Source organism: Centruroides vittatus, unplaced genomic scaffold, assembly GCF_030686945.1.
Source record: "Centruroides vittatus isolate TY-2023 unplaced genomic scaffold, ASM3068694v2 contig_233, whole genome shotgun sequence".
NCBI classification, from domain to species: domain Eukaryota; kingdom Metazoa; phylum Arthropoda; class Arachnida; order Scorpiones; family Buthidae; genus Centruroides; species Centruroides vittatus.
In genome coordinates this window covers 264,154-278,110 of record NW_027121459.1, presented here as the reverse complement: position 1 = coordinate 278,110, position 13,957 = coordinate 264,154, and the positions used below count along the sequence as shown (strand labels likewise).

Here is a 13,957-nt window from a genome sequence, read left to right as displayed (position 1 = left end):
AAAAACCATCGGTAATGATTTTGAATGTTTTGCAAATAAATAGCTTATTTCGTAACTGGCTCTTGTTACTGATTCATTACTTTTCGTGAATTTTGTAAGCACTCGTTGCTGGCTGTTAAGTGAATTCTTCATTGTTTTTAATTTTCCTTCGAAGCACGAAAATTATTCTTTGTGATTAGTGCTATAATGCTATAATGTCGCTTAATGTTGTATTCTTTAACAAAACTATTCGTTTCTTTGCAAATTAAGCGCGTAATTTTATTGTTCACTTTCATACAAAAGTAGTCCAGCTCACAACTTTCTTCCCTTGTCGTCAATCTTTGGTTTTTTTATTTAATGTAGAGTTTATCGTTATTAAGGTTAGTGACATTTTTTGTTTAAGTAACTGTGATGGCTGTGTCTACCCGCTGTATATGGCTCTACAAGCGAAAAGAAAACCTTTCAGCGATTTTTAAAACATTGCATCTCTAGATGAAAATTGGTTTCAAGTTACATTTTATTCATAAAGACACAAGCCTTCAGTTTCAAATACAGCAATGACCAAAATGCGCCGAACGACGCAAAAACGTCTCGCCCGATCGGGGGCTCGAACCCCGGACCGTTAGGTTAAGAGCCTAACGCTCTACCGACTGAGCTAACCGGGCTCCTCCAACGTCTTTCATTCTAACGACTTTCGTTTTCTACCAGTGCAATATTCTGTTTCTGTGTCAGTAGAACGCTGTCATCATCATCCGATTTTCGGAGCGTATTTCAAAGACAGTGTTATCGAATTGCAATAAAAGGATTCGTCGTCGGGAGAAAACCTGAATGTAATAATATCAACGCACGTACATAGTCTGCCGAATAAATCTGCTATTTGCTCTGCCTACATTCAATATCTAAGTCCGTGTTGTTGCAAAATATGCATTTGCGAGTTTCCAGTCAAACACGCCTTTTTCGCATATCCAGTTAGGCCAGCATTCGTAAGTAAGTCTCTGTAAAATGCGATTCAATTCTAGAAATCCACAACCACGATCGGCAAAAGGAAGAAAGAAAAGTGACCCGCCCGAACAGGGACTCGAACCCTGGACCGTTAGGTTAAAAGCCTAACGCTCTACCGACTGAGCTATCCGGGCTCTTGTCTGCTAACTCTGCTCCCGTCCTGATAACGCAACCGAACATCACTGTCGACAAGAATATCTGGCATTAATAAATGTTTTAGCCTGCGAATTACCGACATCTGTCTTGAAAACATACCTTTTCGCAATTGTGTCGAAATTTACCGACGTCAGCACGCATCTAGGCATTGCCTACTTCTTTTGCCCTCTTCAATTTTCCACTAGATCCGAGTGCAAACGGAGTCTGTTTGTCTTCCAATCAGTGCCCGTTGTATCTCATGCGGTTGCGACAAAGCTCGACGAAAAAGCGACTGCTGTACTCCAATTTGGTTTGGCACATTCGATCAAGTCAATAGCTGCTATACAGTGATGTTGGTTTTCTTTCGCAACGGCATAAAAAACAATCTTAATTGTGGCAGAACATTAAAATTACTCAATTAAGCAATAATTTGTTTTTCTATTTGAAACACGTGATTTTATATCTGGATACCTGAAATCTTAGATTAATTTATTACTTCCAACTTATAAAACGATAGTATTAAAACGTGTTTGCAACATTAGCTATATTTTAATATACAGTTTGGCGAATGTAAAAATTTTTCATTAATGTTTTAAAAAACGAAACAGATAAACAAAATAATCAAAAATTACGGAAAACGCAATCGACAGGATTCGAACCTGTGCGGGAAGATCCTAACGGATTTCGAATCCGTCGCCTTAACCACTCGGCCACGACTGCTCTCTGCGCTTTCCCGCAACCCACGATTTCACGTAAGTCACGTTTCATTACGTTTCGTGCGAAAACAGCCCCGAATTCAATTCTCTCTCGACCGACGCATTCCAACGGAACTGCCGCAACTTTTACGCATTTTCTGTAAATGCAGCGTTCGTTCATCTATATAGGTTTTTCTTACAACACAAGTATATGAACTGGCAATTCGCAATTCTCCACAAATCGGATTAAATACAAAGGGACCAGAACGACAAACCACGTATTGTCTCTCTTCTCTTTGCTTATTATTCTTATTGTGCAAATCTACTGAACACTATAGTCGGCTAGCCAGAAACTCTTTTATGCATACGACTGCATCGGCAAAGTTCCAGTAGCGGTAAATTACACAACTACGAGATACCTTTTCTAACTTACAATTACTTTTTGTTGGACATTCTGAACATGTACTCATAGCACGTATTCACTAGAAAAAAGAAAGAATTTGCAATTACTAGAACGTTTTTTATCTTACGTGTAGATAAAGTATATAGGAAAGTGTAAAATGTTTCGTTTTTGTGCGTAATAACTCGAGGTATTTTTCCTAGGTGGAAAAGCATTTCGTGTATCTCAACACAATTCTTATAGCATTGTTAATAATCATGTAATCGTTTACACAATGAACAGTGCAGCGAAAATGATAAATTAATTTATATTTCCAATTAATAATACTTATATGAAGAAATTGAAGACTATTTCTTATTTTTTATATATATCCCACTCTTTGTATATTTGTAATCTGTAACGGAATGGCTAGAACGCCCACTAGGGGGCGTCCCAGGCTATCTGGTACTAGAGTACCTAGATATTAGAGTAGCGACGTACGAGTCATCGCCGCCATGTTTTGTCGACTGTCAACACGTGGTCTATGGGTTTACATTAAGAAATGACGATTTTAATAAAGCATTTTTACAAATAAAATGCTTTATTAAACTAAAAAGTTTTCATTTCATAATGTAAACCCATAGACCACCTGTTGACAGTCGACAGAATATGGCGGCGATGACTCGTATGTCGCTACTCTGATATCTAGGTACTCTATCTGGTACAATATAAAAAATTCATTCTATAAATATAATCATTAATGTTAGCTATACTTATCAATAGATAATAATTACTTCCTTTAATTATTGAAAGATGGCGCCACTATTTCTATACAATGAAAATTCTTTTTATAACAATTTTTATCATCTGTAGGCATCAACGCAGTGTTAGTGCCGATGAATGATATTAATTATGATAGAAAGTAATGGTTGACAAAAGGAATTTGCTGAATGTCTTCAATAGTTCAGAATGAGATATTACATCTTAACTCTCATCTTGAAATTCTCAATGTCTGAAGGCTTGATGTCGCTCTGTCAATTGTATATGGAATGGAGGTTTGTATGTTATTTATCTTAATGCCGTTATAGCTCTGAGAATGCATTTGTGTAAATTCTACTTTCTCATTGATTAAAAAGAATAAAAAGCTACCTACGCTTTAAGATGGCAAAAAAGTTATCTCAATGCAGCAGCCATGTTATTCATAGAAGCAAAAACGGTGCAAAAATCAGATATCTAGTTCCATCGTTGCAGATGGTCGGCGCATGTTATTCATAAAAACACAAGCCTTCAATTTCAAATACAGCAATGACCAAAATGTGCCGAACAACGCAAAAACGTCTCGGCTGATCTGGGACCAGGGTTGGCATGATTTAAAAAAATGTTTTAAAACATTTAAAACGTGGTGTTTTGGGGGGAAATAAAACACTGGGATCTACGAGTAGTAAAATATAAAAATAAATCAGAAAAACTTCAGTGTAAGACTCAAGAATGTACAGAATGTTTTATTTAATATAAAATACAGCATTTTTAAATGTTTCTTTATGAAATGGCATTTTTAAGATTTGCATGTACAAAACCAAAACAGGATTGACAACAGTGGCTTGTTCAGCTTGAAGAATTTCTTATTTTCAGAAATGTATAACGCTCAGTAGTGTTGTTTAGGTGAATGAAAACTTTAACCTCTTTAATGTTGATATCTTGAGCCAGTAAGTTTAAAATATGAGCAGAGCATCCATAAGTGACAATATCTAAATTTTATGTCATTGCTAATGTTTCTCTCATTTTTTTTTCATATTGCTTGCATTGTTACTTACCAGGCTTCGTACTTTACAGCCATACTTTTGATTGCATTTTTTTATTGCTGCAGTTGCAATAATTTCTAAGTGGTTTGATGCGTGCCTTTCTGTGCCTTTATCAACTGAGTCAATCAAATGAACTGTTCTATTAGGATCAGTCATACAGACACGAAACACTGGTTCATTATGGATATTACTCCACCCATCAATAGCCATACAGACTGTAATATCCTTTAACTCATCAGCTGATTCATTCTCAATGGAATTGTGTACAGTGTCCAGCAAGGGTCCCCCAATTTCCTTTCTGTGTGGAGGGTCATATCCAGGTCGCAACATCTGACAAAATTTTATAAATTTGGGGTGTTCTACACGAGTAAAGGCTGAATTGGTGGCATATATAAATTTTGCGCATTGGAGATCCGATTGCATTTTTTGATTAGTTGACGTTTTCACAATAAATGAATCAATGCGTTGCAATTTTACTTTGCTTTGGGATGCAGTGCCAGTGCCACTAGTGGAACCAGAAGTGGTGGCGGAGCGCTTCCCACTGAAGCAGAGTCAGAAAGTCACGCTCCTGACTTTCTGACTCCTGCTAATCTAAATAATAAATATAGAAACAATAAATTAATTACTAATTAGGTGTACGTTTTTAAAATTACTACTGCATACAGACGTGTGAAAATTATTAGACTCAAGTCGGACAAGTGCAATATAAAATGATACATTTTAGGATAAGAACCAAAAATAATACACTTTATGCACGAGTGTAATAATTTACACACTTTTGTATGTTCAGTTCACAATGATTACGATATATAATTGTATACTATTGACTTTAGTTTCCGAGGCCTAATTATTTTTAATCTATTGATTTTTTTATATTAAATAATTATTTCAATGTAAAAGCGAATCTGGCAGCCGAAATAATTGCTGGGGAATAAATACCTTCAAAAAACGAGTTTTTATAGAAAAACTACATGAAAAATTTAAAATAACCAAAAAATGCTTTTATTTGATAAATATAGCTGCAGGGATTGTTATTCTTTCATTTAACAGGCATGAAAATTCACGCGTGCAGTCCACATTGTTTACAAACCAGTTGACAATATAACACAAAATTTCTGATTTTCATGCTATTAAAATAGGGAAGAAACTGAAAAAAGGTATATATAAAAAATTCTACTGAATAAAAAACAAAAAAACACCTGCTGATGTCATAAAAATCATCCAATAGTATTTTTTAAAAAATTTTTTATCGAAGTCAAAATGGTCCTATAAAAGTTTAGAACGATTTAATTAATTTGATTTTAAAAAACTCTCATAAAAAACAATGAGGCAATTAATATGCTAATTAATAAAACGTTATAAAAAATTTTTGCGGCAAAAGTAATTAATAAAATTTTCATAGGTCGTAGATAACGATGTATATGTACTAGCCCATGCATTTTTGGAAAAGAACCGTTTTTTTTCGTAACGCTATGTAAAGTGCCCGAAAGGGCAGAACTATGTAACTCGGGCGAAGAACTTAAAAATATCTAAATAGGTACAAATTGAATTATGACTCAGGTAAAACTTTATAGCAAGCTATAGAAAAAATTAAAACCTATAAAGGTTCAAAATACTCACCTAGCTGTTGTAATTCCTGTATATCATCCTGTAGGTGGTTATCTTCAATATGTTTTCTCATACGAGCGACTAATCCAGCCATTTCTTTCCTACATATTTTTCATTGCACCCTATATGCCGGTTTTCCTGGATTCCCACAAATTAGTTTGTACCGGTTCCAGATATTATCGAGCCTTCTTCCTGCACTCATTTTTTACTTAACAAGTAACAACAACAATAATAATGTCTTTTACCATCCAAGTAATATTACAATATATTAGCTGTATTGCTAACAGTCCTTGACATGTGGTCAGGAAATCTCTTAGTGATAAAAGTCGGCGTGTCACGTGCTTTTATGACCCATGACAGTGAAAAAATTTCTCATCCCCACGTTCATATTTAGCTCACAAGTCAGAGAAAGTTTATTTACTAAATTTATGTAATAAAACATTTTTTTAAAATTTAAAACATTGTTTTAAAACAGTATTTTATAACATAATATAAAACTGTTTTAAAACAGAAGAAAACAAAGGTTTCTAAATAAAACGTATATTATTGTTTTATTTTAAAAAAAAACATAAATTTGCCAACCCCGGACCGTTAGGTTAAGAGCCTAACGCTCTACCGACTGCGCTAACTGGGATTCTTTAACATCTTTCATTCTAACGACTTTCTTTTTCTATCAGTGCAATACAGTAGACTCCCCCTATAACACGGTAGATACGTTCCGTGTTGTACGAGTCATTTAAATGTATGAGCCAATCACAGTCCGGCACGTGTGCAGTTTACGGGCTACGGCTGTTTGAAAGGTTTTCTAACATAAAATTAATCGATTCTCGACTAATTTGACTCAACATCTCCAAATCACGTATAACTTTTTGGGAATAATCCATATACACTATGCTATAAACAAAAAATTGTAGGATTACTTACCGAGTGTGCACCGTTCGACGACGTCATTGCTTAACCTTGTTTTCAATGGCGGGCGCGTGTTTCCTGATAAGTTATTTTTCTGCGAAAAATTTGCTGAACTTTGGAGACATCAATAATAGAAATATAAATCTTATGGCCGTTAAATAATAAGTGGTTTTTAGTAGGTTTGCTGCTTGTTTAAACTCAACGGTTTGTGCAATGTCAGCTATTGGTCGAGAGTCGACCAATCCTGTCGCGGCAAGAGGCGGCGATGACGTTTCACCGTGTTATACGAGTCTCTTTTAGCGTGTTATACGAACACGATCGCAATTTTTTCGCCGTGTTATACGAATCCGTGTTATTGAGGAGCCTACTGTATTATGTTTCCGTCAGTAGAACGCTGTCATCATCATCCGATTTTCGAAGCGCATTTCAGAGAAATTAACCACTCGGAGGTTCTCCGTGTTAACGAATTGCAATAAAAAAAATTCGTCGTCGAGAGAAAACCTAAATGTAAAATCAACTGACATACGTCGTCTGCAGAATAAATCTGCTATTTGCTATTAATTACAAATATCAGCTGCAGAAGGCCGGATAGCTGACCGGTTAAAATGGCATCCTTGCCACTCTGGGGATCCGGAATCAAATCTAGACGAGTCGAAAAACGCCAGGAAATATTCGGGAGGTCTATCCGGATATATCGGGCCACGTCCCTCCCAATTCGACCCTTGTTCTGGGTCTGGCAAAGCCATAATGGACTTGCTAAAAAGATCTCATTGCACAGAAACAGAAAAAAAAACATACCAGCTGTACATCAGAAGTGGACAACTGCAAAAGTTGTCTGTGAATGTTAATCTTGACTTATGAAAGTTATATTAAAAGTTCGATTTATTTTTGCATTTAAAGTATGAACCTAGAACCCTTTTCGGTGCAAGTGTCACCCTTTACAAAACCAAGTAATGAACACGAAGAACAAAAATTCTCTCAAGTACACGTAATGTAGCAAAGCTTTCTATACTTTTACAATGTATCAAAAATGACAGGAAGCATTGTCTAGGAAGAACAATTCTTCGAGAGATGTTGCAAGATAATTTGCATCAGTTCGTCCGGTTTATCCATTTGAATCCAATGACTGCATTCTTTCATACGAACGACTTGAAGTTTTGGAAACATTTTCTTCATATCTTCGACGTCCGATTCTCTGAAAATAACGTTACAATCAAGTAACTCGTTACAAAAAAACACAGAAACCAGCAAACCAACACATATTAAAATTACTTACAAAACGTAATCGGAAGATCCGTATACCAAAAGGGTGTCGTTTTCGTAAGATCCTCTCAGAGGGTATCTCTTCCTGATGGACTTCTTCTTGCCTATTTCTGTTTCTATGATATCGATATTTGCTTTCCATTTCAATTGGTTGTCAACTTGTGTGAGATTCGACATGATGATTTTTCTTAAACTTGAAATCTAAAAGTGTAGAAAATAACACATCTTTCAAAATATATTTTCACTTTCCCGGATGTTTTATATATAACAGAGGGAAGGTATGGAGAACGATCAAAAATGATCCTCCAAGATTTTTACGTTTTTGGACTCGGGGAACCTTGAAATTTTGGTATTAAAGGTCGAGGGAATGGGGAGATAGAGGGGGGGATTGTGTGTCGTATCTTCAGTTGGGTGGACTTAAATGAAGATTTTACACCTTATTAGCACTTACAATTGTTTTATAAGACTCATCCCTACATTCAGTAGCTAATATTAAGCTTTTCGCCATTTTATAATAGTTAAAACAGAAAAAGTTTTAAAATATGATAACAGATGGCGCTATGAAATGTTGCTAGGAAAGTTAAGCAACTCGTTGCTGGATTTTTCTGGTTTCTAATTCGAAATTCACTTCCATCATTAGACTTAATGACCTCCTTCATTTTAAACTTCAATTGTACGTCCTACACTGCACTTGCATTTGCAGTAAGAGTAAATTTAAACATCAGAGGAGTGAGAGAAAAATAATTTCGTTGGGAAATGATAAACTCACCAACAAATTGCGTTTCGCATGTTAATAAAATTAATCTATGAACACGAATAAAATTATACAGTTAAACAGTTGAACAGAATTTAAAATCTACTTTCAGTTACATTTTGCAATAAAAAAGCTAATCGTGTTCAATCGCTTGTAATTGTTACATATGAACATCGTTACAGGTGTAATCCACTTTATTAAAACTTACCTTGATAATACCTTTCAAACGATTTTCTACAATAGATTTCATTTTTAAGAAGTTATCTTGTGTTATATCGGTCACAACTGTTCTTAAGAAGGAATTCATATAAGAACCCAATTCTTCTTCCATCGTTGGAATTCTCAATGGGGAAATATCTATTAATATTAATTCTTCGAGAAGATGAGACTGAAAACACCAAGAATATCATTTTAGATCTCGTTAAAACCTCTTAATTTCTTTTTTTACTTACGAGTTTACCTTTTTAAAAGCCAGTTCCATGGCAACAACTCCCCCTAGACTGTGCCCGATTAAAACAACCGGCTCGTTGATCTTCTTCAAAAAATTTTCCACGTCGTTAACCATTTCTTCGAGCATCATAGTTGAGATTTTAGGACTATCTCCGTGATTTCTCATATCCGGAACATAAACCTACGTCAGTAAAACACATAGTCCATGGGCATCCGCAGAGGGGCAAACGGGGCACTCGTCCCTCCCTGGGATCAAGTCAACATTCCACAAATTACAATCATAAAAATGATTGAGATAACCTTATACCTTCGATTATGGGATGCTTTAACTGTTTTAAAATTGCATGCCTGTCGTAAAAACCCTCCAAAATATTAAATAATTAAATAAAAACTTATTTGCCTGTAAGTTCTCCCTGGAAAATTTTCTGCGGATGCCCATGAACTAGTACTTAACAAAAGATATAACTGGATGTAATATATTTTACCTTCCTAACGGATATATCTGCAATATCTTTAGCTATTTTCGCCCAATTTTCTTTAAGGTCTAGGATTCCGTGCAAAATGACAACAGGAGAAAGCGATGCCACTAACATGTCTTCGTCTGTCCCATCGTACAAGTCGCAGACGAGTTCCACGTAATCCTTACTAACAATACAGAGACATCACCGGTTTGCTTTCAAAGAAGTTCTTAAACTAAGCTCTTATCTACCTGCCATTCGGCTCCATCGTACCAGATCTTCGCAAAGTCTTCCTACTTTGTACTTCGATTAAAATTCGTCATCTTATTAATAAGAGGGTAAAGAATATTTGTCCTTCTTTCCTGTTGTTTCATTGTTCTTATATTTTCCTTAATACGTAATTTTATTGTCATTACCTACATTTCGTATTTTCCCGGAATTACAAAAGAAGTCAAACAACATAAATACAGTTTTCAAGAAGTTATAAATGAAATGCAGGAAAGTTTGTAGTTGCCAAGAAATTTTCAAAATTATGTCTGAAACTTTAAAATTAATATTAAATGCTACGCTAAATGTTTATATATTGTGAGAATCCGCTATGATAAGTCTCTTACCTAATTGCGAAATCGGGACAGTTAGGCCCACTCACTTTGCCGGTGGATGGGTTTTATTATAATTTGTCACAAGATTGTATCTTACTGACTATTATATCCTGACACCAGTTAAGATAAATTTCGCATCTTAACTCGCAATTTGGGAATACGTTCGAATGGGAAGGGTCGTGAACTCGATGATAGTATGACCGGCCCTTGTAAGAAGTTAGTTCGAAACCAATTAAACAAAAACAAAAAGTTTAATAAAAATCGAAGATTTAACATATTATCAGATTCTCTGAATCAGATATCAACCAAATTTTATCGACTGTCTAACTACTTATATGTCTAGTAGACCCAGAGAGAGAGTTTACATGATAGCTCTTGTAGACAATAGAGAGGTTGAGGCCGAAGTTTTAAACGCGAAAACGTGTACGTCGGACGTCCAGCGCCGCTTTCCCGTAAGCCTAGAAGTTTGGCAATGGCCTTTGGAATGTCGAGCATGATTCCACTAGATTCCACTGACTTTCCAAACTAGGCCAGTGCCAAACTTCTATGCTTACGGAAAAGCGGCGCTCAACGTCCGACGTACACGTTTTCGCGTTTAATTAAAACTTCGGCCTCAACCTCGCTAATCAGTTGTCTTTGGACAGGTCTATTTTGGCGTCAGAACAGCGATCAAAAGTTTTCTCTAAGGTTTGATCTGGGCGGAGAGACAGACGAGAACCTCGAAACTGGGATGTTTGTCCCTTTTATCTCCAAATCTCTTCCAATCGGGTGTTAATTTGTTACCCGTGTGACCGGATTTTTATGGTGACTCAAACTAGCATATGTATCATCAATGTGCAAGATAAGATCTCGCTACAGGAAGTTGATAATCTGGAAGATAATTTAATTTCCTTTTTCTATCAATTTCCACGAAAGTATAAAATTTATGTTTCGTTTCTCCAATATATATTATATATATATATATTATTTAATCCCACAAATAATTAAATAAAGTCTAAAGAAATCTTTCAAATCTAAGAAGTTCGTGTTTTATGTCTCCAGATTGTCACAATATTATACGAGTTATTTTTCTGAAAAATTAGTAAGAGACTTTTGCTTCAAAACTTTCTTGTCTCCACCAGTGGCCAAACACTAGTTGGTCATGGCTTTGCGCCTGACCAATAGGATGGCCGCGTTGTTTTTCACGTGTCTAACATATAAAAAGTAACCAGTTTCCCATAGAAAGTCCTTTTAGGATTTAACGCTTCTGTTCATCAGATATTCGATTCATTTAAACCATAGTCTTTACTAGTTTTGACCTTTGTTGTTCCAGCTTCGCACTTACTAATTATGTTCTTTTTAACTTGTGCCATAATTTCGAACTGATAATGCAGTAACAACAGAGATCACAATATATTTTGTGGATAACTACACCTATAACACTATACTTATGAAACTCAAAATCGTGTATAAACAGTGTTTTGGCAGCCGTGCCGTAAAACTTTTATGGCACGGCTGCCACAAACACTGTGTTTAAACACGATTTTGAGCGAATGGGCCAATTTCCATGAATATCATAATCGCCTATATTATAAACTAATTGCATAATATACTATTATGAAATCAGTTTCGATACAGTTATATAAATACTTGTTATATAAGAGATTTTCTTCATTGTTAAGAGAATTTCAGTATTGTGACATATTTATCTGACTATTTATCATTCTTAAAATAAAGTTATATGTTGCCAAATCCTTGAAATTTGCAATTAGATTAATAACATATATGAAATAATTTATTTTTGAATCAATTAAAAATTCATATTCTGATACAAAGCATTAGCATTATTCTAGAAAATACATTTTGTAATTTCTTGCTGTATATATTAAATACAGTAAAAATTATACTAAGAAGTCAACTACCGCTTTGAAGGACCTAGGATCGCATTTGGGCGAAACTCCCCAGGAACTTTCTTGAGAGATTAGTTTTAAATGTGTCGGGCCCGTCGTCCCGTTGTAGGTCTGGCCGAATACGCAAAGAATATGGAAGAAGGTTCTCAGTGCTCACAGATTAGAGATAAATATAAAATATGCAGACGTCAGTTGTCAGATAAATTTGCCGTCCTATAGAAAAATCTTGGAAATATTCAAAGGTGCAAAAAATTCAATTAATTCTACAATAAATATTGAAAATCTTATTAAAACCGAGCAAGATAACAAAATAAAGCTAAAATAGTAAAATTAAGACGAAATTTATTCAAAATCTCACGAAAAAAGGGTTAATGTAACCCTTGGTGCCAAGATGGCGGCTCGTTTCTGATTCCGGCAAGGAAACAGTAAGATGCACGTTCTAATGGTTAGAACGTGCGTCCTACTGTTTCCTTGCTGCAATCAGAGACGAGACGCCATCTTGGCACCAAGGGTTACATTAACCGAAAAAAGTATAGCTCGAGAACTCGTTAATTATAAAGAACCTACTTCCACATCAATCAAGTTTGTAATCTGTGGATGTAAACAAGATCCAAAGTATCAAATAAAGACCTTGTACACTTTAGGACTCTTTCAAATCTACATCTCTAGGCTATAACTGACGTCCATCGTCGAATCTTCATCCTTTATTCCTTATCGTCAATTGATTTCGACTCTTGAATATTCAGTCTTAAATAAAGGTCCAAGGATTAAAGGATCAAGATAGGGCTCCTTAATACCCAATAAACTTTCGGTAGGCACTAAAAAGATAACTAAAGGAAACTATACGTACAGTACAGTATAATTAATTGGATGCCAAGAGGAAAACTTTTCAAATTACAAGCGCTACAACAGACATTAAAGTATTTAACTTGTACACATCTATAAATAAATTAATAATATATTTATGTAAATTTAAAATTGTGATTTCCTTATTTTTGTATTCATTTTACAGCTGTGCTGCGTTATACAGTTATATAACGTTAAGTGAAACATTCATAGAAATTAACAGTATATAAAGTTCGTGTTTAATTATATATTTTCCCCCGCAATAAACACAATAAATTAACAAAATAACTTTTATTTTCATCATTTTAAACGAACGAGATCCTTATATATTATAATATTTATTTACAGGTAGAGTCTGATCTAATAAACACGGCTTTTAATACGTCTGCTGTTTGATGAAAGAATGATGGAGACACATATATGTTATAAACCCAAGTCAAGGAATTAAAAAGATACCTCCTAATTATATTCAAGGAGTCAAGAAACAAAAGGCCAAGTTAACAAAAATAAATTAATCCAGTTTTAGATCCGTAATCATCACGAAATCATCGCGAATTAGTAATAACAGCGGGAATACAAACCACTTTACCACAGGTGTTGAGGATTCTCTTTATACCTAATGTAATCTTCTAATTTGAAGAAAGATAATTCAGTTTCGTTACACACGCCGCTCTCCTTTAAAGTTTTATCCTCTTTCAAGATGGAATCATCGTCGTCATCCACATTTATCACAGGATCGGCCCCTTTCGCTCTATGGGCTTGATGATGAATCTTCATAGTGTCGTATTGGTAATTTCTAAAAGGTGGTATGACGTCTTGTTTATTTTTTACCAGTTCTAGTACTTCCCTCTTAAACTGGGATACGGATTGTGCCGTATCTACTCCTTTCATGACGATGTGTCGGATGTTCCTGTGTTCGAAAGAACGAATTAACCTTACAGTCAGAACCACGCCCTCGCCGTCCATCTGCAAAATAGAATTTAACATTCTGTATTACGAGACGTATGCAAAAAATCTATGGATTTCATACAATGATTTTGCAGCAACTTTGCAACATGAAAGAGTTCTCTCTCTTGGCAGCAACAGAAGAGGATTTTTCGATAAGCTTTCTCCTTTCGCTGCAAAAGAGGCGTCTCCCGGGAGGTAGGCATATTTCGGGTGGTGGTCCGTCCGAATATGTCGGTTC

At 35.2% G+C, this 13,957-nt stretch overlaps 2 protein-coding genes and 3 non-coding genes across 5 annotated transcripts; all 5 read right to left on the bottom strand.

Annotated features, from left to right (window-relative positions):
* Positions 1–571: 571 nt before the first annotated feature.
* Positions 572–644, bottom strand: TRNAK-CUU (transfer RNA lysine (anticodon CUU)). The gene has a single exon. It is a non-coding gene; the product is annotated as a tRNA-Lys (tRNA).
* Positions 645–1,042: 398 nt separating this feature from the next.
* Positions 1,043–1,115, bottom strand: TRNAK-UUU (transfer RNA lysine (anticodon UUU)). Its single transcript has one exon. It is a non-coding gene; the product is annotated as a tRNA-Lys (tRNA).
* A 639-nt stretch (positions 1,116–1,754) lies between these two features.
* TRNAS-CGA (transfer RNA serine (anticodon CGA)) lies at positions 1,755–1,836 on the bottom strand. Its single transcript has one exon. It is a non-coding gene; the product is annotated as a tRNA-Ser (tRNA).
* A 5,537-nt stretch (positions 1,837–7,373) lies between these two features.
* LOC136971147 (sn-1-specific diacylglycerol lipase ABHD11-like) lies at positions 7,374–9,782 on the bottom strand. The gene is made up of 6 exons (XM_067265628.1): positions 9,686–9,782; positions 9,462–9,621; positions 8,987–9,157; positions 8,735–8,914; positions 7,786–7,973; positions 7,374–7,704 (listed from the first exon to the last, which is right to left on the bottom strand). The coding sequence occupies exons 1-6, from the start codon at positions 9,700–9,702 to the stop codon at positions 7,557–7,559; spliced, it is 864 nt and encodes a 287-aa protein (XP_067121729.1). The 5' UTR covers positions 9,703–9,782; the 3' UTR covers positions 7,374–7,556.
* Positions 9,783–13,356: 3,574 nt separating this feature from the next.
* LOC136971131 (UPF0538 protein C2orf76 homolog) lies at positions 13,357–13,758 on the bottom strand. The gene has a single exon (XM_067265608.1). The coding sequence runs from the start codon at positions 13,756–13,758 to the stop codon at positions 13,357–13,359; it is 402 nt and encodes a 133-aa protein (XP_067121709.1).
* Between the last annotated feature and the right edge of the window lie 199 nt (positions 13,759–13,957).

What these genes read in the sequence shown, in the direction of transcription:
- LOC136971131 (XM_067265608.1), bottom strand. Translation starts at nt 13,758, where the DNA reads ATGTTAAATTCTATTTTGCAGATGGACGGCGAGGGCGTGGTTCTGACT.
- LOC136971147 (XM_067265628.1), bottom strand. An exon ending in GTTTGAAAGGTATTATCAAG is followed by an intron (nt 7,974 to 8,734) that starts GTAAGTTTTAAT and finishes CTACACTTTTAG; the next exon opens with ATTTCAAGTTTAAGAAAAAT. An exon ending in GGATCTTCCGATTACGTTTT is followed by an intron (nt 7,705 to 7,785) that starts GTAAGTAATTTT and finishes CGTTATTTTCAG; the next exon opens with AGAATCGGACGTCGAAGATA.